At 37.2% G+C, this 27,101-nt stretch overlaps 1 protein-coding gene across 1 annotated transcript in view; it reads right to left on the bottom strand.

Moving 5' to 3' along the window:
* The window catches only part of LOC136881860 (zinc finger protein 69 homolog), a 187,180-nt gene extending 160,381 nt beyond the window's left edge, over positions 1-26,799 (bottom strand). The window contains exons 1-3 of the mRNA XM_068229346.1: positions 26,734-26,799; positions 21,339-21,469; positions 12,836-12,931 (exon numbers count right to left, since the gene is read on the bottom strand). Coding sequence (XP_068085447.1) covers positions 12,836-12,931; positions 21,339-21,404 — 162 coding nt within the window. The 5' untranslated portion in view covers positions 21,405-21,469; positions 26,734-26,799. The remainder of the gene's footprint in view (positions 1-12,835; positions 12,932-21,338; positions 21,470-26,733) is intronic.
* Between the last annotated feature and the right edge of the window lie 302 nt (positions 26,800-27,101).

The following is a 27,101-nucleotide window of genomic DNA, read 5'->3' as shown; positions in this document are numbered from 1 at the left end:
TTCCTCCGGTGACATTAAATGCCACCGTAATCCCGTTCAGTAAAGAAGTGAAGAACCTAGGTATGACCCTGACTGAAACTCTTGATTTGCCTGCACGCATAAGAAACACGTGTAGAAAGATGCACGCGACGTTACACCCTATGAAACGACATAAGGACATTTTGCCACAAGACGTTAAGATAAAACTACTCCATACTTTGATACTACCAATACATGACTACTGTGACATTGTCCTCGTTGATGCGACCCATGAACAAACTATGAAACATCAACGAGAATTGAACTCTGGTCTTCGATTTGTTTTTAACTTGAGTTACGATGCTCACATAACCCATAGTTACACATTTATTTTCTGGCTGAAACTCGAGAGGCGACGGAAAATCCACGTAATCACGTTGATATATCGAACTCAGAAGGAAAATCTACCCAAATACATCTCTTCAAAATTCCATTTAATATCCTCATTGCATAATTGTAACACAAGATCTGGCACTTCCCTCGCTATTTCCGTCAACCACTCTTCAATATATAACAGATCATTCGTTGTGGCTGGGTCACGACTTTGGAATTCACTCCCAGCTGCTGTCAGGTACTCAAACTCAATATCAAAAGTTAGGACTGCATGTAGAGATTACCTGTTGAATACCGCTGATTATTTCATGTGTATGACGACGTTGTGTGATTGTGGTTATTATTATGACCATTATTATTATAGTGTAAAAATATATATTATTACAGTATAATATACATAATATTTAGCTTCTAACTCATGTACATAGATCACTTTTATGGCCATACTTATATTTCCATTTACTTTATTACTTATTGTGTTCTCTTTATGCAATGCTTATTCTTTGAGTTTGTATCTTACTTTTTCATTAAGGCATTGTCTCTTTCTTATTGTCTTTACGCTCCGAATTTTTTTCTATTTTATTTGTTGAACTTTGCTTTCTTTCTTCATTATATCTGTAATTTTTAGCTTATCTTTGATTTTATACTAGAATAGTACATTTCCTATATATATGTATTATCTGTAAATTGATTATGTGGTTAAGTGTAAGAGAGGGCCACGAGCCAAAACTTCGCCACTGCTACAGTCATTAAATAAATAAATAAATAAATAAATAAATAAATAAATAAATAAATCGCACGCAGGGTACAACTCCATCTCACCCTTATCCGACAGCATCACGATATCGATGGTAACTCACTGTACTGTGTGTGTCAGGACTGCTCCGTTCACAATAATATACACGAGACATCCCCACCGTTGGTAACTGCTCTCTTTTCCATCGAAGCACCGGATTCCTTGAACTCATATCAGATCTTTCCCTTTCTTGCTTCTTCACGGGTAACCAGTGGGCGTGTCTACGATGTAGGCACGCAGCTCTAGCCTTGCGCGGGTCGCTGTATAATCAAGTACTCCTGAGTTAAACCCGGTGACTCATCGCAAATTCCCAGCTTCAAGAATAACTTTTCCGTTTACACAAACATGACATGAAATAACACATGTCTCAACATATTGACCACATTACAATACATAATATATCGAGCTCGATAGCTGCAGTCGCCTAAGTGCGGCCAGTATCCAGTAATCGGGAGATAGTGGGTTCGAACCCCACTATCGGCAGCCCTGAAGATGGGTTTCCGTAGTTTCCAATTTTCACACCAGGCAAATGCTGGGACTGTACCTTAATTGAGGCCACGGCCGATTCCTTCCCATTACTAGGCATTTCCTATCCCATCGTAATGATAAGACATATCTGTGTCGGTGCGACGTAAAGCAAATAGCAACAACACATAATACATTCCTATCCTGATAACTAAAATAATAAAGGATATTCTAATATAACTAATGTGATTCCAATATAATTCTACTTTACAAATGACTGCAGTTTAATTAACGGTTCTCAACGAATAGTTGCCGATGACGGATGTAATTGGACTGTAGAATGGCTGACGGCTACAGTGTGCATGTATGTTGATTGTGCGACATGAAAGCAGCTTGGACCTTCAACAATTGTATTTATTATTTTTTGCAAACTGGAGTGTAGTTAGTAAGACGTAAAGCGATTATTGTAATTTTCCCACTCAAACGATAGTCGAACTTGAAGTGTTTCAGTTAAACACACAAGCTTTTAATGTAAACCCATTTAGTTAGCATGCTTGTTTCTTGCCCAAGTAAAGGAGCCACCGTTTCGATTCCTTGTCTCATCGGTGATTTTTAATTTCTTTTAGCTCGAATGATGTATGTTTCGAATTTAACGCACATTCCTTTAGTTATTATATTTGTTCAAGGGAAAGTGTGCCGAGTTTGATTCCCATACGGCCTGGGGATTTTATAGCTCTATTGTTAGGTGCCAAGTGATGTTAACTTCACAGCAGGCAATTATTCCTTCAGTAATTTAACACATTTTCTCTTTAGTCCTTCGACCCTTTCGCAGTTTCTCAGCTCCATGAACTAACGTCGCCTTCGAACATTTTGACCAAAATGAATAAAGCATATGTATTTAGCCTTACACTATTTCCCCAGTAATATTAAAACAATTTGAATAGCCATTATCTTGTCCCAAGATCAGATCCAAAAGCCCCTGGACCATGTCTCAATTGTCTAGTTAGGTTAAGCCTGGGATCGAATCTCAAACAGTAGTTGGTAGTGCCTTTGTAAGGTTACGGTGGGCATCAAATCCATGCTTGTCCCTAATCACATTGGCAGTTGGGTTCAGCTAGCACTCCTGGGCGTCAATCTTGAGCCTGTAAAGCTAACGCCATTGCAAGGTTAAGCCTAGGGTTGAATCCAGGACCTGTGAGGTTAGGCGTCGAGTCGAATCTGTGTTTGTTAGGTTAAGCTTGCACTCTTAGCCAAGAACTATTTTTAAATCCCCCGCCAAGTAAGGTCATGTGAAGTTAAGCATACACTCTTACTGAGCATATTCCGTGAGGCAAAGGAGCATGTGGTGGCGGTGGCTGGCGAACCTGTGAATAGTATCTACTAATATCTTGTTCCTTCAGTGTTACATAAACCACGTTCCATACATTCCAAGGACAGTGAATAATATCTCAAAAGTATTATATACTTATACAGTAGAAATTTGTGAGTGTTGATTTAAAATTCAAAAAAGACTTTATTATTGAACATCAAGAGACCTAATTATTGTAATTCTTGTGATTTTTGAGCAGTGATGTAGTCTCCTGTTATACTTTGTGTCATTTGCCAGACGTGTTCCAAGTCCCGTCACATCTGAATATGCCACAAACATTTAAGTGTTGCCAACACAAACAGTCCACCTCTGGATTCCTTGTCTTCACTAATTAGGTGCAGAGTAGTTTGGGGCAATATATAAACATGCAAGCTATTAAGATAACATTTTATTAGTACAAACAACACAAAGAGTGTTAAAAATCTTTAATTTTGTCACGCTGTAGACAAATGTGTAACAATTACAGGAGTTAGGTGATGTCTAGATGTCTCCACCGAGCACCTTACTGAGTTTTAATATATTTCTTTACAATTTGTTTTACATCGCACCGACACAGATAGATCTTATGGCGACGATGGGTCAGGAAAGGACTAGGGGTGGGAAAGAAGCGGCTGTGGCCTTCAATAAGGTAGAGAACCAGCATTTTCCTGGCGTTAAATTCGGAAACCATGAAAAACCATCTTCAGGGCTGCCGGCATTGGGGCTCCAACCCACTATCTCCCGGATGCAAGCTCACAGCTGCGCACCTCTAATTGGACGGCCAACTCGACCAGTAGTTTCAATACAATCGATATCTTTGATACTCTAGGTTACATTACTTTCAAGTACTTGCAGGATTACTCTCTTCAGTCATAATCCTAACAGTTTCCATCGCATTCGGTCTAGTCCCACCAAACCTGTTCCTTGTCAGATGACAACATGGATGGGGATGTCCTTGTATTACCCATTAGTACAGGAATTTCATATAGTAAAGATAACTCCCTCAATTCGTAACAGCAAAGCCTGAAAGAACTTGCACAAAATTCACTCTACTGTCCTAACAAGCAGCTAACATGCCACGGTTTGAAATGGGCAATTCCTGCAATATACCGCAAGTAGCAATGATACCAACGTCCACACATTATGTATATGGCAAAGAATCTTGGAACACTATCAGCTGTTGCGTGGCCTTGGAACAAAGCCAGATGTCACACAATACCTAGCAGTGCATTACAGTACTATGTGGAAGACAGAGGAACTACTTGAAGAAAATGAGAATATTCATATAAAAACTACAACATTTCTAAGGAACTTCAGGATTAATGGTTTAAAATAAGGAATGTGGTAGTAGTGGTGAATGATTTTTTACGAGTTAGTACAACTACACAACCATCATCTCAAAGAGTGGCTGTCTCACGTACATGGACGTGACAGATATAAAAGGCTTCTAAGATCTTTAAGACTTACTGGAGGCAAAAATGATAAGCTCCATAAATCCAGTACCAAATAATAATGTAACTGAAGCAAAGTATTACAGTGAAACCTCGTTAGAGCGTTCCCCATTTACACCTTTTCTCACTTAGCACGACGTAAATTCGAAGTCCCAATGCTCATCGTATTAAATCCATATAAAATACGTCACTTAGCACGTCACTAATTTTTGCTATTACTGCTTAGTACGATCATATTTTCCTAGCCCTGAAAATGTTATTTGTCATCCCTTGTGGAAGGAACGTGATTTCGAACTCCGGTAAGAGCCCTGCCCGCTGTACATACTCAAGTCTCAGATTAGATGTTTTTTTTTTGTTTTTGCGAAGTGACCTGGGCGAAGGTAGCATCTACAGTAAAATACGAAATATGAAGAGGGTTAGATCGGTAATAATGAGGCCAACTTGTGCACAGCTCCAACAGCTGGAAGGTGCTCCCTAAGATATGGGACCGTTATCGGCGAATGAGGGTTGCCCAACATTGGATATCGACCTGATGGTGATTAGATATTTTACTGTAATTCTCCATGCGTGTTGAGTTAAAATAACTTTGATATTTTATTTTGTTTTACGGACTTAATTCTTTTGTCGTTCTGACGTCCGTTTCGTTTTGATAGTGTGCATATTGACACTCAATGTATTAGTGTGAGACTTGAGTTGCGAATGTGGTTTCGATTCGTCAGCCAGTAATATTATTTTCATTTTCAATCTTTGTCGTTCTTTCATCTTTATACGTAGTTGAGTTCGATTAAGTGCTAACTTTGTAGGTAGTGTGTTGGGACAAACAATAAGTAGATGGATCTGTAATGGTAGTCATTGTTTAAAAAGGAAAGAATTCCTTAAGTTTGTTGTATTTTTCAATGTGGACTGCTAATTTTATTAAGCGTAACATAATCATTTCTAATCTGAAAATCGGTTCGATAATAATACTTTTCAAGTAATTTACCACTTTTTAATTAACTTCAGTGTTTAGCATTTCTTCCAAATGCGTGATGAATAAGTGTTTCCTGCATTTCGCATGACGTAACGTAAGATCCTCGCGGATCATGTTGTTGGTTCCTTCCGAACAGCTGTTTGGGTGATGCAAATTTAGCATCGGGATTATTTTATCACTTAAGGGTGTCATGAATGACAAATACATGGTGGAATTTTATTTCAATTGTGAATGATGCTGTTAACTCGTAGTGAACACCATGCTTTCCCATAATATTTCGCAAACTATCCAAAGCAACAGATAGTCAATTTGGTTCGATTAAGGGTCCATTCGGCGGGTGTTCCGTATCCGCAAGGGTATTCGACTGGTGGATAACCTTAATTGAGGGGAAATCAGGCGTTCTACTTGTTGAAAGTCAGATTTTCCACGGATCGTGTGGATTAATTCTCAGTTCTCGTTTGGAGTAATAGGTGCCCGGTTTTCTGGTCTTTCCTTTTTCAGTTTTTCAGTTTCGCTGTCCGCTAATTTATTACTTTCTCCTCGATAATTGTGAGAAATAAATCAACGCTATGCAATGTGACTGCGTTTGAAACTTCAATAATAAATGATTTATAATTTTTTATTTCATGGATTTATATTAAAATAACAATGTTGTCGTGCCATTTCGACTTTAATAAAAGTCAGTAAGCACATATTTGCTCCTCATTTCAAGTAGTTACGCTCTCTTCTGAATCCCATCGTTTGGTTAAGATCGTGACCGAATTTCTTCCCGCAACGACCCATGATTTAAGAGTTATATATTGGTCTACTGTAGCAACTGTGGCCGACCAACGATGGAATGGTAAGTTCAAGGGTTCAATACATTACTTGCACAATGAGAGCAATAAAAGGAGGATATAATTATATATTCTACACACTGTATTGTAGTTACAGTCTGTGCTTCATTTCACACATTTTTGTCAGGAAATGCAAATCGGTTCAGTTTAACGTTTTCCTTATAGCGTTATACATGATTTTCCATAAAAGAAGGGAAATATACTGTACCGGGAACGCCGCTACGAGAGAAGTCCGAAGTATGTTTGTTGAACTTCGCGCGAGGTGGAAGGTAGGCAGCCCGCCGAACGCAGTGACGTACCCAGCGAGTGACGTGGCCGTCGTAAGCCAGCTATCCGCAACCATATATGGTAATGTTCCAGCTTACCCTCAAAAGTACATTTTGCGCTACTTTATCGCTATTTCGACACTGCCATCTTAAAAACCATTACAATGGACGTCATCTGTCAAGATTTCAAGAAAATCCACCGAGTATTATAGAAGTTATAAGGGCAGATAATACCCGGGTTCTAGACACTTCAATGCGAACGTGTGTAAAAGGAGGACCACCCGACCTACGAATTCAGTATCTGTCACTCCGCCGTCTCTGTGACACGGGTGACAGGAGGAGTATTGTGTGTGTCGAACTTCTAGTTGACAGTCTTCGAAATCCAAGTATTGGAAATTCGGTATTTTCTCTAAGTGTTGTGTCGGGACTTTATCATCTTCTTGAAGTGCCTGATTGGGACTTTGTTATTTTCTGCGAGAATCGTGTTGGAACTTAGTCATATTGACACATTGGAACTTTGTTATTTTTCGTGTGTCGTGATTGGACTTTGATATTTTCTTAAAGTGCCATATAGGAACTTTGTTATTTTTCTGAAGCGTCTCATTGGAACTTAGTTATTTCCGCCAAGTGTCACGGTAAGACTTTATTATTTTCTTAAGGTGACATACTGGAACATTGTCGTCGGAACTTTATTTTCTTCGAGTGTCGTGTTAGGACTTTAGTATTTTGACACATTGGAACTTTGTTATTTCTACACGTTGGAACTTTGTTATTTTTTGAAGTGACACATAGGGACTTAGTTATTCGACGAGGATTGAAAGGACTTTGAATTTTCACGAGTGTTGTGTACCACATTGAACTTGCGTTTCGAACTTATTCGAACTTGTATTTTGTGAATCAATTTCTGGAACATTGTCATTTTCCGAGCGTGCAGGATGAACTTGTGCCCTACCAACATAAACTTTCGTGTGAACGATATGACTTGTTTTCCCAAGTGCCTCATTGAATTTACGTCTTGTAAAGACTGTGGAACTTAGGGGACGTTCAACATTACGTTTAATTGTGAAATATGCAATACTTTCCAAGTGCTGCACTGGGACTTGTGTTTTTATTCTTATCCTCATTAAAGACTGTGACAATTCAGAATACGCATATCGCGTTCCCAGAAAGCCTAGAACTTTCCAGTATTTTGAGTGAATCCATAATTTATGAAATCAGACTTTTTCTTTCAGATATTAGTTTCTTTAATGGCTATTCACTTCGCCTATTGACGGAACAAGACAGTTTCCGAGTGCTATTTATCAGTTCATAGCCAATGTGTTTTAAATCTTCAGAAACTATGCATTAAGAACTATGGTGACTATAATCCTCTAGAACATTCCAATTTACAGTAAGCTTGCATTATGAACTTGCATTTCTACCGGTACGAAGTCGAAATCATCTTGTCCTTCGAGTGATTATTCCAGAACGTTTTGATTTAATATCTAGAGTGCAGTGACCATAATTAAAAGGTCATATCTGTTCAGACAGTGCCATGAATGTGTGGAGTGCCGTGCAGAAAACTCAAGTGTGAATTACGTCTCAAATCGAACCCAGGAACGTGTGCCAATCTTCGAGACATTCCAGAACGTCGAGACATTCCAGAACGTCGAGACATTCCAGAACGTCGAGACATTCCAGAACCTCGAGACATTCCAGAACTCCTCATCCGAGCAAGCGTGGTCCCTGCCCAGGCGATGTCCAACGCCATGCCAGGACTTGGAGGTACCAAGCAGCCACGACACTTCCATGCTGCTGTACGAAGGTGATATGAACTTGCTTTTGATGATCAATAAACTCAATTTATCAAAAGAATCTCTAAAATTGATAACAATACCCCTCTCTGTACCAACTCCAATGATAAAGCCACTCCCTAGGTTAAGAACCATGCTCGTTAATTTAATAGCAAGCGCCTTAAAGATATGAGCACATTTTAAGGGTACACTTGCAAAAAAACACATTAACATTGGTATGAAACAGCAATGGGTTTGTTTAGACATATTCGCAGATGTCTTTCTAGTAGCAGCTGATTCATTGGCACGTATTTTCAAATTAAAATAGTCTGGACACACATATTCCATTACATTCTTAAGAATTGTAATAGTACCAATCCAGAGGATTGTGGCAAATATTTCCATTCTCTTATTCCAAACGGCGTCACCTAACATAGGGTTACCGCACACATATTATGAAAACATATTTCAAGCTCCCTGTAGAATAATGATACAATTTTTACTACTAATTTACATGGAAAGAGCCTTTCTGAAATTTAACAAGATGCATAAGAACATAATCTAACCTATGAAATTAGTTATACACAACACTGTATCTTCAGAAGGAGAAGTATCATATTCTTATTTTATTTCAGTACATGGTATTACAATTAAGAAATCATTTACTTACGCGTTTATTTCTAAGGAGTTAACAACTGCTGTCATTGCAGTTATTGCAAGAACAAGTTATCCCGAGATGTATAGTACACCAGTCGCAGTTGTGAGAAGATCGATTCGCTCGCACGTAGCGAGGAATCGATATGGGAGATGATTGATCACATTTAATATAAACGCTGGAGTAGAGTGTACGAATACTGATAACGGATAAAAACTAACATGCCCGAATTTGCCCGTGATAATGGATGAATGAGTAAAAGGGTTCTCATTGTAACCGGCAGATATTGCACAGAATAATATAGGAACTTTTGAAGGTTATAATGACACTGTTATTAAAACGGGGGTTCTCTTCTACTACAACGGCCGCGGTTTGATGGGTATTGGAGTCCAACATCTCACTTCAGCCCTAAGTGCCCGTCTCTAAATTCCTCTTCTTGCTTGAACCATGCTTAGCAAGCTTATAGCATCTTTTACACAGGTTCTTCATTTCCCATAACTAAAATGAATAGAAATAAATATTTGAGAATTTTAGCATTTCCTGAACGCTAAAAGCGAGTTTTGCCCATTTTGAATGACGTGAAATCGAATATAAAATTATATTGCGCTTATGGAATAATTTTCAGTACTGGAAATTTCTTCTGTTAAATGCAGGTTTATGCTAAATCTAGGTCACGCAAAATCGGCATTCTACAGTAATATGGACTATGTTATTGCTTCGTTTACATTATGTACAACCTATATCTATAGGCCTATAAGCTCATCAAGATTTCAGTAGGTTATATTTATAACACTTCAGAGAAACGTACATTTCAATTACGTGTATTCCAGATTGGGTAACATAATGAGAACTGCCCCTGGACCCACGAGATATGCTCTTCAGAGGACAGGTGATTCCCAGATGTTGGCAGTGAAGTTACTCGTCCTTCATAAAATGCTGGAAAATACATGAGTGGAAATATATTGTGAAATGGAGAGTTTTTTGTAGATAAAGGAAAACCTATAGGCCCATTCCTTTGATAGAGCTTGAAGCATATTTAGGTACGTATGATTTACATTATTTAGTAACAATATCAGTTCCTGTCTTTATTGCTGACTATTAATAATCACAACCAGTTGCATAGAAAATCAATACCGGCGCGCGGAGCTTCCGGCTAGCCACTGAATTGTGCTTCAGCCGAGCTCCATGATGGACGGTCCATGTCGTGTTTGTTGGAAGACATATTGGAGCATCTGGGGAATGGATTTAAATACTCCAGGTTAATGTGCTTGAAGATTAAGGGTAAGCCTTAATTTTTTATATTTCCAGTTACTACCTTTCAATTTTTATTTTATTTAAAGCCATGTGAGCACTAAATTGCTGTCTGTGTGTACCTTTGAATGAGACCAGAATACGTTAATTTTGGATAACATTATTTTGGATAGTCTACACTAAAAATGTAAGTAATTTGACTTTCCAAACTCATGCTGAATATCTGCTGCCATGGATTACTTGAAGATATTACCATAAATTGAAGTAACAAGCCATCGATCATCATGTGACGTTACTAATATTAGGCCTACCGATCGTAGGAAATTTCGGCAACAACTTTTACGTCCACCTAATGAATAATCTTCTCAACAAACAATTGTAATTAGGTTAAAAATATCATATTAACATGTCTAGATTTTTATCGAAACCAAACCAAGAGGTAATTTGTGCCTATGAGTGTTAATGTCATTCTAATTGTTTCATTGAGATTATTGTTTGTGTTAAATTTTCGCCTCCATATTTTTCCTTGGTTTTGATTATTATTATTATTATTATTATTATTATTATTATTATTATTATTATTATTATTATATTTATTAAATTTTGGCTGGTGTATTTCATTCTATTTTTCCTTGTTTTTGTTATGTGATCTCTAATCGTGCTGTAAATTTGTGTTTTGCCCTGTGTTGGTTTATTTATCATTATGGGATCATTCTTTTCACTGTTCTGGGGTCTAATTTTGATTATCCCTCATATACACATCATGCTGTTTCCAAAGCCCCTCACTTTAAATGTTATAACAATTTTGATCACCTGTTAAATACTCTGTAAATCCAACTATCATTCAATGTATTAATAATTATTTTTATTTATCTTCTGTAACTAGGCCATTCTAGGGAACTGAAATTTGTTTCTACTGTTCTTTATTCTCCTTTGGTTCATGCTCACATGTCTTATTCACATCCGTGGTTTTTTTTTACCTTCCATTATTTATTTGTTGTGTCACTAAGTTCTTATCCCTTATCTTGTGGATGCTTTAATTTTGGCAGGCCTTGCCTGTTAATGATTAATGATAGATTGGCTCGGGTAGCTGTATGCTTCAGTTCGTGTAACATTGTTCTGTTAATTGTGGACCATTAATATGTTTTTCCCTTGTAATATTGTAATTGGTTTCGGAAATTTTTCTACCATTTATTATTGTCATTTAAATTTATTTATTTATACATGTGATTTTATTTGCTGTTCGAGTCACATTTTGAGTTTGCTTGTGTCTGTGTTTCTGTAATTGCTTAAACATTCATGTAAGAATGAATTGAAACAAAGTTCAATTTAATCAGATTAATACTTAGTTACTGGCCAGTATTCTATTTTTTTAGAAAGGTATATGTTAAAATTGAATATTAATTTTTTTAAATGGTCTCAGGTTCATAGTAATAATCTAGAAAGGTATCGACCTTTCAGTATCCTTATTGTTTTATAGAATTGGTTAACTTTTATATTACTTAGTAACTAATTTAAAGTTATCAGTTATCAAATTTCTTGTAATTTTATTCATTTAGAATGGTAATTCAATTGTAGATATTCATGAAATTTAAATCTTTATTCATTAGTAAATATTTAACTCCAATTCTAATTGTGTCTCTTCATTTGGTAGTGCTGGTTACTTCGATTTGGCAACTAGTTAAGTGGTAATTTAAGATCTTGCCCTCTTAACTGTCTATTATCCTGGGCCCCTTCCATGCTTTATGTTCATATGCTGCTGCTCCAAATAAGTAATTTTGTGCTTTGATGTTGTTTCTTGTTGTTTTACTGTATTCATATTCGTGTCCTTGGCCCATTGCAAAATGGGCATTGAAATACCCCATAACAACATAGTCATACTGAAAGAAGATGACACAAATGCTATGCAGTGGACGATGGCAGTGATCAAATGGGTATCTTGGTTGTGACGGATTCATTCATGTAACGAATGTTCAGGTGAGTAACGGTCAACATACAAGGACTATTCACAAACAGTATCCATTATGAAGTATGAAACAGAAAGGCTCTCATTCGTGAAGCGTTTATTTATTCATTGCAAGTTTACGTAATACTATAAGTCACAATACACTAGTAACACCACAGACCATATTAGGAAGAATAAGAATATTTTTTTCTTGCCATGAGATGGCTACAATATGTGTAGTATAAAAGTGATAGCTCATAGTAAGCAAACATATCCCATGCAACTTATACCTACAAATAATTGTATTATCTAGAAATCAATAATTAATATAATCAATAAGATTACAAAGGTGTTTCATTTGGATGCAACAAGTAAAGTATCCAGTAAGAGTAAAAAATGTATCTTATAGAAACTCTGTGTTCGAAAATATTTATATATATATATATATATATATATATTAGTAAGAATGATACCAGGTCACAAGTGATAACACGGTACTGGTCTTTCGGGTAATCCTAACTGCTACACAATACATAAAGCAAGATCGTGGAACAACTTGAAGGAAAATGAAAATTAGCGAAGTAAACAGTCAATCTCATAAAAAAGTATATTTTTCATAGGACTATTAATCGTATGCATTGAAATGAAGGGTTAACAACTGATATCTGTTGAGCCATTTTTAAACTATTTTCATTACCTGTAGATGGATTATCAAATTATGTACATTACCTCAAGAGTATTTTCCTGTGTTGACCCTGGCTCTGTTAACTCTGATTTAACTTCATTTTTCAGAACTACCATATCTGATACATGTTCAATATTTTCCTGTGGAAAATAAGGCATATTAGGTATGCATATAACACGTATCTACAAATACAGTCACCAACAAATGAACACGATAATTCATTACCTGCCAGTGTTACAGTTACTTTCAAAATTTCACTAATGTTTAAGAAAGATTTCTAGCGGCAGAAGATTGTTAATACCAAAGTCTGTACTGAGAATGGGCTCACTATCCTTCCTCGCTCCTTATATCAGAGAAAGAATGGGACTGAAAACCAAATATAAAATTAGATATATTTTCTAGTCATATCAGAAGATATCCTAGAAGAGATGGAATTGGGGCCATCTCGCACAGAATTTGGAAGGATGCTGCCATAGTCATTAACACTAAATCGTATGTACTGTATCGGGAAAATATACGGAATAAGGAATAAGGGCTTGAGATTCAACAAAGGGGTGAACGGATCTTATGGAGCAGGTACAGAGAGATGTATTCGCTGATTGAAATAATAGCTGATTTTGAAGACAAAATTTATTCATTTCATTGAGTAGGACTTGCATTTTCCCTGTTATTTGCTTCATCAAAAAATACTTTAATAAACGGACTCAATTTCGTCTTGAAGTTTTAATATCAAATTAATTGTGGCGAATGTCTGTCATTCCTAAATGAATTTCATTTCAAATTACAACCTCTTCCTTTAAAAATTCTTAAAATTCTTTCTTGAACTCGTTTGAATTATGGGAAAAGAGAAAATTACTGAAATTAAATTAAGTTTCCTTCACTTGACAATATGGAAAATTTCCCTACAGTGTTTTCTAAATGATTAACACTTAAAATTGTGCAAGTCTCCACTAGACTCTCTTTAAACATTTAACACTTAAAAGGATATCGGAAAGAGATTCGTCTTACAAAGTTCGATCTTATAATTTCTTTACGAATAGAAGTTTAAATATTCTGATAATACAGTTGGAATATTATGATTTCAAGTAAGAGTGAATAAACTGTTTGTTGAACTGCTATCTAAACCACTGTTTCTAATATTCCACCAATGAAAAGATAGTCTTGTGGAATTCAAAAAGAGTCCGAAAAACACTCATATCAACAATAATCTGGAATTCAGGAATGGTTTGTGAAGATATGCGGTTCAGCGAATAGCATGTTTGACAGCCGGTGTCGTGATGTCATCACCCATGGTACCACGTTAAACTCCCTAGTTGAGACCACGTCCCATGTCCCATGTCATCAATCCCACATTGACAGGTAGACATGAATATAATTGACACTCAGGTTTTAACGCGTTTTTGGCTGGATATAAAACACGAAACAGTTCAACTGACTAGTAAAAATTACCGAGTGTCTTATCTGACCTGCTTCAGACTACGAACACAGTATCGTCTTAAGTGCACACCAGCAGTAAATTGCTGATAATTATTGTTCTGAAAATCGTCGTTTAAAATAGCAGTGGGAGGATATGTACAAGTGTTTTCACACTGAGATCACAGTCTATTCAAATGACGGAATGTTGTATCTCGCGATTGTTTACAAGTCCTGATTGCGGTACTACATCACGCACTCGCGACGAAAGATTCAATACGTTGATAGTTCAAAATTGTCATTAGACGTGTATATTGAAGCACTATTATGAGATAGCCTGCTTTAGTAAACGAGGCATTATTTTACAAGAAAATGTCCTTAACTTGCACACGTTTATCAGTTGTAAATGTTTTAAGTTATTCTGTCTAGAAGAAAATTGTAAGTTTTATATAGTCCAGTTCACTCGAGTTAAAGTCCAAAATGTAAGGTAAGTTACTATCACCAGCACTGTTAAACACTTTAAAAATGATTAGATTACCAAGTTGTAGTAATAATTTAAAAAATTCTAAGTCCGACACTGTTCACTGGACTACAAGTCCGAAGATAATTGAAGCAGAGTAGCTTTCCTCCCCTTCTGATAAAATTCCATTTTTTACTGTGGAATAACTTTTAAATCCGTGGGCCAATTTTAATAAAATTTCCACACGTTGATGTTTAAATCATGGACTACAAGATCGTGTATGTCATTATTTGATATCTCCACGGGATAAAATGTTAGTGAAAGTACTTCTCGTATGTTCTAAAGCAATCATGCGTTGTTTACGTGTTCATGACGTCAATCTCCAACGTGGAAGTTCTGACGTTAATAGCTCGCTGTTTGCCTGCCTGAGCCGTGCCGTTGCAGTTCTTCGCACGTCGGGCCGTATCGTTGCAGTTAATTGACATTACACAATAATGTTCCAGGCCGTTAATGCCTCCTAGTACATATTCCTCCCTCAGTGGCTAAAGAAAACTCGAAGGATTTCCTTTTGCTCGTTTTTGTTTCTGGGCATATATCTTGAGGTTGGAGACCTTGTATATACCCCCTAGGGTAACATCCATCCTTGCTATCGTCTGATGGTGTCTTTCAATAGAGGAGGACGATCATATTCGAGAACCCATCTCTCGTTGAAGACGCGAGCCTCAAGATATAACCTAATACGGACGTTAGACTTGCGAACAATTGCCAGTGGGTTGATATAAGGCGTAACGCAGGGCGAAATGTTGTCATCTTCCTTCATTTGCTGGATAAGGACTTTAGCTTCGTCTCTAAACTTGTTCGGAATCGGAGACAGCTTTCTATTATAAGGGGAACGATCAGTTACAATAAGGTGATATACGAAACCCTTAATTTCAACGAGTTGGTCATCAAATACACTTCGATAGATATTGAATACCTCTTGTCCAGCTTTCCCTAATCCGGCTACGAGGTCTGGGTCTTCAGCCACACTGGATAAGGATATAAAATTCTAGGGACCGACTATGGAGTTTTCGTCAAGTACGGACTCATCTTTGTCCTATTCTGGTTCACCCTTCGTAACAACCATTGCTTCGGCTAGTGCATCCTCGCATTCAGCGGGTAATACATAGTCACGACTGACCTCTCCGGCAGGGGTTCCAATCTCTTCAGTCTCTATGTCCCCATGATCCACCAGCTGTAGCTCTAGAAAATCAGCATTGCTCAAACTTACATGATTGGCGTCGTAATTTATGGTTCCTCTATATTTTATCATAAAGTCTGACCCTAAAGTAATATTATAGTTGATACGTGCCATTACAAGAAAAATATGCTCAAATGACTTTCCACTGATGTAAAATTCTACGAAAGCTTGCATCCTACATTTGATATTTTATCTGGAATTATTCCTTGGGCCTTCAGTTATGCAACTGGCATTAGCAAAATGTCATTATTCTTCAAAGATTCAATCAGTTTGTCAGATATAAGTGAGGATTGCGCTCCAGAGTCAATTAAAGTGATTACATTTAATATCATGACTAGACTTCTCTTGTGCTCTGATATGCTGCTGGTATTCCAACGAAGTTCCTCCAGGGTCATCGTTAGGTTTGATTCTTTCTCTGGCGTATTCCCTCGTTTCTTTCCACCTGCATTCTAGGTCTTCTCTTCTATAATACTTTTTTCTTCTGGAGCTTCCTCCTGTTTTCTCCAAGAAGGTCTGTTCCTATAGGGAACTTCACCACGATTCTGGCGTCTTGGAAATCCACGATACCTACTGAGAGAGGTTGTGTTATTCCGCCTCTCTTCTCTCGGTTTTACATTCTCTCAATCAGGCATCCTAATCTCGGCATAATTGACAGAAATATCTTGTCCTGCTCCCTTTAGGAGTTAACTGGTTGTTAGCAGTATCAGGTCTCCTTATTGTGGCATCTAAGAGTTCTATGGTCCGAATGTTAGCAGTTACAAGTATCTCCTGTACATGGGACGGGAATTGCAAAATCATGATCTGGATAAGCTCTTTATCAAGTGGAGCATCCAGAAATTGCATTTTCTTAAGTTGTATGAGAAGATAATCACAGTATCGGGACGTATTGACTGAAGAATTATACTTTCTGGAGTATAATTGCACTTTTACAAGATGTTGCGTTTCCGTATCCAAAAAACAGTTTAGAACAGCTTTCTTAAAATCCTCGTAGGTATCAAAACTACTCTTAAATGCGATGAACCACGAGAGAACTCTGCCTTCCAGTAACTTAGAGACTGTAAATAATCTTCAAAGTTTCGTAAAATTTCCCGGGCTGTGTACACAACTCGTCCGGAAAATTTAGTTGGTTTGTCGTCTTGGATCTTAATAAGAGTTGCTGTATATGACATATCCTTTTAAGTAGCACGGCTTGATGAACATGATAGGTTTGCCTTTTGCTTAATTTGTGTCATCTCTTCAGATAGACTTTTTACTTTAGACTGAAATACAGTGTCTCAGGTTTAGAGATCATTAACATTTCTGCATTTGTGGTATTTGTGTTTTCTAACTGTCCAGTGAAACGCTTATCAAATTCTCCTTGGCTAGTTTTAATAAGTCGTATTTCGTTATTGATTTTACTAATATCATACTTAAATGATTCACTGAATTTTTTCTGAATTTGGGCCATTTTAATCTGACCTTGCAATATGTGGCTGTGTGATTCTTGAAATTCAGATATCAGTTCCTTTCATTCGGAAGCGAACGATTGAACTGATAGAAGAACTGTTCTAATGACACAATCTACAGACTCTATTGATTTATTGACTTGTTTTATATGGCGTGACTCAGGCTATGAAGCCTGTGGTTATGCCAGACCATCTTATATGCGCTACATCCTGTGGTCTAATTTCTTCCTTGAGAATTTCAAGATTCTCAAGAAATAGGGTTTTTATTCACTGAGTTTGGCTTCTACTTTACCACTGGAGTCAGAATATCTCTTCTCAATTCATGCACCTGCTTCCTTGAATCTTTGCTCTAAGTTGGTATTTGATTCATTGAGCATATTGTTAATGGTCTTGTCTGCTTCAGCAAACCTCCTCTCTAGAGTGGATTGACCTTCCACAAACCTAGGCTCCATCTTTTCACTGGTGTTAATTTCTTGGATAGCTTATTCTTCCATCTCAGCATTGGATTGATCAATTTTAATATTTAACAGTGTGCTGGACACCACCATCTGAGTGTTAATTCATCTTTGAATTTTGGTCAATAATACTCAGCCTAAGTGCTCCAATGGCTGTGAACAAAGCAAAGTGATTAACCACTTTAAAATATTTAAAGTTTGATGAAGCTCCAATAGCACGAAGTACTAAAGGTGTAATCAATTTTGCGCTCGAGTGTTGGAACAAAATCTGTCCATGTTGATGTTACTTCGTGTTCATAATTATTCATGTAACTCCACTTAATACCTGCATTACTTTGCATGTCGCAGCTCCAAATCAAGTTTGTGCGCCATCTATACATCAATACAAATTGAGGCCACTCACTGGGAGCGGACTATATCCTTCCCTCTCTGTACCAGGAAAAGATACGGAATAAGGAAGAAGGGCATGAGATTCCACAATGGGTTAACAGTCCTTATGGAGCAGGTACAGAGAGAGGTATACGGTGATCAAAATAATAGCCGATTTCTAAGACAAAATTTATTCATTTCATTGAGTAAGACTTGCATTTTCCCTATTAATTGCTTGATGAAAAATATGTTAACAAATCGACTCACTTCCGTCTTGAAGTTTTAACATCAAATTAATTGTGGCAAATGTCTGTGATTCCAAAATGAATTTCATTTGAAAGTACAATCTCTTCCTTCCTTCAAAAGTTCTTAAAATTCTTTTTGAACTCATTTGAATTACGGGAAAAGAGAAAATTATTCAATTTAAATTAAGTTCCCTTCACTTGACAATATGGAAACTTTCCCTAAAGTGTTTTCTAAATATTGTGGTTTTGCTGAGATCACAGGGGCTACATGCTGCATTGATACAATTCTGTTTCAAACAGCATATTTCAATGCTTGCAAGTGTGAAAATAAAAAACGAACATGCAAGAAGAAGGCTCATCACAGTCATATAGCAGGGAAAGATGTGACATAGCCCAAACTCAAAGCAACTACAAATGAAACATTTTACTACTTCAAGTATGGTATGCGGTGTTCTGTGAAGAACTGTGGGGATGAGAACACCATCAGCAGTTTCAGATCTTCCATGAACTCTCACGAGACCTTTTAATCTCACATGGATTCATAAAACCTCGTCGGTATGAAAGGAGGTGGGGGAGGGAGTGTCATCAAAAGCTTACATTCTAATATAAGTTAATTTATTAATAAAAGTGTATTCAAGTATAAAATTCTAGAATACACTGACTTAACCTATTCAATATAGGAGAAAGAGAACAGTAGGTGATGTAAATAAAGGATGAAAAATATGCACAAAGTAGGGAGGAAAATAACTACAAAGAGGAAAGAAAAGTTATTTTAATGTGCCAGAAATCCTCAAAGAGTTGGAGCCCACTATGAAGGGTCACATTAAATTGAATTTTCCCAGATATCATATATTCTAGATCCCTTAGACATGGTTCTCTATGTAACATAGACACAGACATGTATTTGAGAAATAAAATGAGCTAATTACTATTCTGCCTTTCTAAATGAATTCAATGTCTAAGAAAAATACTTATTTTGAAAGAAATCACATTCAGATTTTAACTCTCATATGCCATAGGCAAATCTCCTTTTTCCTTAACACAAATATATTCCAGCAGTTTGTAGATGTGAGGGTAACCCAGAGTAATCATACCTGTGTTGACATTCTGTTTAGCAGATTGATGTATCCAGTCTCAAAAACACTGAGGAAAGATATGTGATTCAACTACACTAATGAAGACAGGAGTAATAATTTTTACCATGTGGTGATAATGGTGGAGCAGTAGTATTGGAGGTTATTATTTTAAAAAAGTAAACTGGGCCAACCATCCTCTATTTTAATCAGAGGAGAAAATAGAAGAGGTGTGACCCCTAAAACAAAGTACATTTGATACAGACAGAAAAAAATACAGACTAATCCAACCCAAACATTAACACACTCACCAACAGTTTCCGATAATAGCACACATTTCTTTAACATCATTTTGAGATCTGTACAACTTTGAAGCAGTATCATTATAAGAACTATCAAACCTAGAGTTCTTCATCAGGAGTGTGCTCATATGCCAGGTTCAAGTTTGACACAGAACATAACAAAGCAAAATGCTCACATCCTTGATATTTTCACACCTTCACCTTCTGTAGTGCCTGTAAATTAGAACTCAACAAACACACATTTATTCTGACAGTAGTGTGCATTAACTGAAGAATTTTGACTTTAATTATCACCGTCAAGTCACAGTTATTCACTGAACATCTCTCTTCCAACTTTCAAGGTTTTCGAAGACTCTGAGGTGCCAGAATGACGCGCAGGAATTCACTTTCATGCTAGTACAACTACAGGCATGTGCTGTGATAATACAACTTCTCCACATACCTCTAGACGGAACCCAAATCACACTTGCCAACACATAATTAGCAAGTCATCAGTTTACTATCTGAGCTATCAGATGAAGAGCCACTGAACTGAAATCCACACTCAGAGGATAGCAATGGACTGTGATTAGAGTAGCAACAGACAAAGCAAGGAAAGATGATGAAAATATCTTGCTTCTTCTCAAAACAATTCCACGGCATCTCCGCCTTTATCAGCGTGTTTCCTTTAGACGAGCTATACTCACAGCAAACTGCCACAGCAGAATTTACTACATGCTCACCCAACATTAGTGACATTGTACAGAAGTTTAAATGATGCAAATCTTATCTGGAATTTTTTTGGAGGAAAATTATGTTCACCATGCGAGCCAGGGATCTACTGTCCATAACCTAATTCAATCTAGCACTCACCATTTTCCATCACTTCAGCAACTACTAGCACTGCAATTGGCTGACATATGACAGGAAATGATGTCAATCCCACAAAGATTTCATTACCATACCATGCAGAATAAATTCATAACCATACACATCTCAGAAATCAATTTCAATAACCAACAGAGGTAAACAATTAAACAACACAGAGTCAGTCAATGGGTACTTAACACATGAAATGCCCTGAAGACTCAATCTTGAGACAATGCCTATCACAAATTTGTCACTACCTGGACCTAACCTAGGCTCCTTCACTATCAAGCCCAGAACAATAATTCAGCTTTTTGCCACTATCAAACAAAGAATGCACTGCCGTCCACTAGTAAATGCTAGAGGCCAAATGTCCACTGAACGGCTCTAATCTGGGGCTTATGCCACGACTACTGTTGTTTGTAATTCCTAAGAGTTGACCAAATTTATTAATAAGAATTTATTGCAGCCATATGGCCATATAATGGGATACAACAATAGGTTTCAAGGTTACAAAGTAAGCATGAAACATTGTCACCCAACATACTGCGATTTACAGATGCTTGGGGCATTCTAGTCTTTGCTATAGTCAACTATGCTCTTTTCCCTTTTACTACACAGTGTTATGTGGTACCAAATTTATTCAGCTACTAAGGGTTAAATTCTGATCTCTATAAATTTATCTGGAATGGGACTTACAAGTGATGCATTTCTTGTTCCTTCAAGCCAGGCTGGTTCCTCTTTGATGTTTACTTCCAGCTCCATTTTACACTGCCACTGAAGTAGTTAGAAGGTACTGGGGATCGTTGATTACTTTCAATGACCTTACACTGAAACACAGGCCAGAAATTGTTATTTCCTAATTGCTGTCATTGCTACTTACATTATTTGTCAACAGACTAAGCAACAAACTTGTAATTCTATATGACTGTCAACAATATGATTATACCAAAAAGACTCAAAATTTTAAATGATTGTTGAGACCGTGATCGTACCTATGGGACTTCAAGTTTTCTATGACGGATGTTATGATCATAGCTAAAGACCTCCAGTTTTAAATGACTTCTAATACAATGATCACCTCCATAGGATATCTAATTTAACATATCTGTCGATATCGAGATCATAGTCCCCTGGTTTTACTTTAAAACTTTTCTTATTTATAGCTATATAATATACAGTTTCATATGGAACTGAAACCACAGCATGTTGACTTTTCTTTCTAAAAATCCAACATACGATGATTGTGATTGAAATTCACAAAATTTCTTGAAGAATTCAGTGACTAATTCGTTTGCATATCACTCTGATCTCCTTGGTCCATATCTTAGAAACTTCCTACCATTTTTATCCTCTGCACTGCGCTCCAGTGCCTTGAGATTTGTTCTATCAAAACTTTCCTTCTTAGGATCAAATTCTCTCAAACCATTCTCCTCTCATCAAGCTGATTCACTAACTCTTTATTTGAGACGTGTTCTATTCATCTGATCTTCAACAACTTGCTATAACACGGCATTTCATAGGCTTCCACTCTGTTTTTCTCGGCACCATTTATTTTCCATGTTTCACTTTCACCTCAGTGCAAACATAATTATTAAGGTTTTCATTCCGTTTAATCGAACGTGATGTAGAAAAGATGCGAGTTAGGCAGGATTTAGTGATGACATTTACAGATATTGAGGAGGCATATGGCTGTGTACCACAAGTTGTCTTCGATGCACTATTAAAAAAGAAGGCAGGGAAAGGAGAACTAATTATAAAAGCCAAAAATGAAAAATGAGAAATCAATATGAAGACAACTATAGGACAAACAAAATGGTTGAAAGTAGAAACATGACTTCAACAAGGATGTGTATTGTCCCCTCTACACTTCATTACAGTCATGGATGAAATCCACAAGTGGGAACCAATGAGGCAAAGGCCTCACTCTTTACAGATGACTTTGTAATATGGGGAGAAGATGAAATGGACGTACAAGAACAAGTTACTGTATGAAAATGAAATGTCGTATGGCTTTTAGTGCCGGGATATCCCAGGACGGGTTCGGCTCGCCAGGTGCAGGTCTTTCTATTTGACACCCGTAGGTGACCTGCGTGTCGTGATGAGGATGAAATGATGATGAAGACAGCACACACACCCAGCCCCCGTGCTATTGGAATTAACCAATTGAGGTTAAAATCCCCGACCCGGCCGGGAATCGAACCCAGGACCCTCTGAACCGAAGGCCAGTACGCTGACCGTTCAGCCAACGAGTCGGACAAATATTAGAATGATGCTCCAAAAATGTGGACCTTTCTGCTTTTCTTAAAAGTCTAGAAAATATTATTATTACGATTATTTCACTGATAAATCAGTATTATACAAAGACCATACAAACAAATAAAACATAAAATTGCTGGAAAACTCAAAACATAAATTTAAATTTTAAGGTTCAAAATCACTGTTTTTTAGTAAGCACAATTTTCCTTATCAGAGGATATGTTACCTTATTTTTACATGTATACAACTACAGCTCAAGACATTATGTGTCCAGATATAGCTATGATTTTCACAATATATAAAAAAACATGTTAGACTTCAAAAATGTTTTACACACCCACATACGTTCATTTATTTTTCCGCAAAGCACTCTCGGCAGATTTTTTTTTGGCGCACTCCAGGCATATCGGTTTTCCGCACTTTTGGCACGGACACTTCGTTCTTCTTTTCAGTTGAGGATCGCAAAAGTAGCATGTTTTACGAACCTCGAAGAATTCAGGTTCCTCTTGTTCGGCATCAATCTGATGAATCCTCCTCATGCAGAACGTCAGTTCGCGTGGAATTTTCTTCACCTCAGTAAGCTTCCGATGCATTTGAGGATAGACCAGTGACTTGGCAAGTGTCTTCATAAAATCAAGCCTAGCCATTATCTCAATAAACACTCAATACTGAATAACGTAATTCACGAACAATAGTCACGGAACTGGTATCATACGTCTGTCAGACGGCGCGATACGTTTACTACGCACTTACTCAAGGTCAAACAAAGCGAACGGTACATCACTTTCCCTGCAGGGAAACAACACTCCAACAGAGAGGTACACAAGGGAAGAAAGCAGTAGGCTGAGGATAGGAGGGAGGATGGCCTTGGGAAAAGTTTCGGCCGTCTCACACACGTATGATACCAGTTGAGGGTTAAAGATATCCTAAACGGAAACTTCTCAAAATTTCGAACCCTAGTACCATATGTTGCAGCCTACAGTCTAAAGAACCATTCAACATTCCCAGCGTCACTATTAAATTGCACACAGAGGTAAATAACACAGCAACACAATAATTAAAATTATGCACTACATTTTGTAATTTATTTCTGAAACTAACATTCGCAATTCTTCACCTGCGTAGCCCTTCAGAAAAATTCGTAAGTCCAAAAAATTTAGATATACGTTACTGGTATATTGCTACAACACACGAGGGACAGATTTGCCGGCACATGTGACACAAATGCCAGGAGTTTTCAAAAAGAAAGCCAGTTATATGCGTATACAGTTTTGATGAATAAGTTAAAATAAAATTTAAGAAAATTAAAAATACTAAATGTTAAAAATATGTAGAATGCTGAAACTGAGAAGGATTAGTATACCTCTGTTCTGTTCTCTACAATTTTCGCAAAAGTAAATTATTTAACTTGAACATTACCGACAACAGAGATTGTGGACACGGTGAAGTTACTTTATGGAATCAGGAGATAGAGGAATATGGTAATAAAATAAGTGGGAAGAAGTTCATGGTTATAGTGGTGACAAGAGGTAATAGAAAGGAAATTGGATATATTGAAGTAAATGGAAGACCATTAGATGTTGAGGAAAGTTTCAAGTATTTGTGAAGAAAAATAGCAGAAGATGGAGAGAAAAATTATGAAATTGGAAAAAGAACTGAACAAGCCAATGTGTTTTATCAATGTGTGAGATGTATAGTCTGAAACTGGGGCATACCAGAGGAATGCAAAAAAAATTGCACCCTACGTATTACACACCGATTTTGATATGTGCTGCAGACACATGCACAAGAAAAAATCATGATGAAGGCAGAATCCAACAGGCCAAGATGAAATTCCTTGGATGAATAACAGGGAAGACGTGAAGGGATAAAATCAGAAACACAGAAATCAGGGAGAGAATTGGAATCCCTAAACCGCAAGACAAGATAGAGACCAGTAAGCTTAAATGGTATGGACACATGGTGAGAATAGAACAGGCTAGTGTTCCAAAGCGAGTATTTACACAGAAAATAATAGGAGAAAGGCATCAGGGAATGCCCAGAAGGAGGTGGATGGACATGGTAAAGGAGAGATACACACCTGAGGATGTCCTTCATTCACAAGTCTACCCAGAAGACTGGAAATGGAAAATGAAGAAAAGGAATCTGTTGAAATGAAGACACAAATTTATACAACACTGCTATTAGCTCATTTCATTGAATAATGCCACCAACCTTTACTTAAGTGTCCTTTCATTATTTGTCTGTGCATGTCATGTCTTACGACCTAGGGGAGCTTACCAGTGCACCCCTTGAAAGGAGTTCTGTGCAAAACAATTGGTTTAAATATTTAGCAGGTTTTTGTTCCCCAGGTGGTACAAAACTTGTCTGTGTTGAATACCTTGAGGGATGCGTCACAAAATTCATTTCATCCAATAGTAATGTTTGTTAGTCAATGATATCTTACTGTAAAAGTAAACACACTGCCCTAACAATGAATACTACAACGTTTCACACATGTAATACGACCTTCGTTCCTGTGGCCAACTGCGTAAATTTTTACTCATTACCAGGAAACAGACTTCACATCTATTGAGGAAACTATGATCAATTGTACTTTGTATATTGCAACGTAGGGGCCACAACTAAAGTGTGCCACGTTTACTTGTTCTGGCCATCACTGTTTATTCTATTAATATATTACTGGTTTTACTAGCAAGTAACTGCCTTGTACAGTTTCCAGAGCCTGAATTTAGTGCACTAACATATCGAAGGGAAAGGGCTAAGGTGAGGAAGATTTTTTTTTTTTTTTTTTTTTTTTTTTGCTATTTGCTATTTGCTTTACGTCGCACCAACACAGATATGTCTTATGGCGACGATCGGATAGGAAAGGCCTAGGAATGGGAAGGAAGCGGCCGTGGCCTTAATTGGGGTACAGCCCCAGCATTTGCCTGGTGTGAAAATGGGACACCACGGAAAACCATCCTCAGGCCTGCCGACAGTGGGGTTCGAACCCACTATCTCCCGATTACTGGATACTGGCCGCACTTAAGCGACTGCAGCTATCGAGCTCGGTGTTAGGAAGATAGGAGAGTTAATTAAGGTTAATTAATGAGAAAATGGGGAAACCACGGAAGCAATTTCTGGGCTGCCCATCGCGGAATTCGAACCCATGCAATCTCACCGCCACTCACCCCTGAAGAAGATATTTTATACACCAATAATTATCAGGAAATATGTTTAGAAGGAGAGGCATTCTACTGATAAATAAAACATAAGGAGTAATTACTGGATACAGCTGTGTTGTGGAGTAATGATGTGATACAGAAGAATCTCCATAACAACACTTACCGGTATATACCAAGAATTTTACATATTCAGATAATATTCCAGATATCCTAAACGGAACAAATCTCAAGATTTCGAACCCTACTACCATCTTTCGCAGCCGACAGTGTAAAGTAAAACTAAAATCGCACACAGAGGTAAATAACACATTAACACAATAATTAAAATTATACACTACATCTTGTAATTTCTTTCTGAAACTTATCCGCGTAGCTCTTCAGAAAAATTCCTCATTCCTCTAAATTTAATTGCACGGTACATTGTTACAACACATGACTTGCCGGCACTTGTAAGGCAAAGGCCAGGAGTTTTCAAGTAGAAAGCTAGTTACAGAAGTATACACTTTTAATGCTTAAATAAGCGTAAAATTTAAGAAAAATTAAAAGTATTAAATATAAAAATATGTAGGCTGGAATGCTGAAACAGAAAGATTAGTATTAACTTATTACGGTTCTCAGCTGAGATCTGTATGTTCGGCAAAAGTAAATTATTGTAACTTCAACATTACCGACAATACGTTAGAGGTTGTGAACACAGTGTAAAATGATAGAAATCACGATTCCTCAAAAAGAAAATATGTAACACAATGAACGGAATAAGCTGTACAACTGGCCAATACGCGTCTCATATAACAACTTAACTCACACTTCGAAACAAAACCGATGATTTTAATGTAGTACAAATTTAATTTCTATCATTCAGAACAATAGGCTGAATTTACAAAAGGATGTATTACCGCTAACAACTCCCAAGTACTGGGTATAATGTCCGGCTATATCTAGCCCACAGAGGATCTATAATAGAAAATTAACCTCTCCGTGTATAAACAGACCACAATACACAAATTCGTCATTAGTTGCTGCAGGGGAGAAAAAT

This window comes from Anabrus simplex, chromosome 10, assembly GCF_040414725.1.
Source record: "Anabrus simplex isolate iqAnaSimp1 chromosome 10, ASM4041472v1, whole genome shotgun sequence".
Lineage (NCBI taxonomy): Eukaryota > Metazoa > Arthropoda > Insecta > Orthoptera > Tettigoniidae > Anabrus > Anabrus simplex.
The sequence above is the reverse complement of the archived record's forward strand: the minus strand, read 5'-3'. Positions and strand labels throughout refer to the sequence as shown.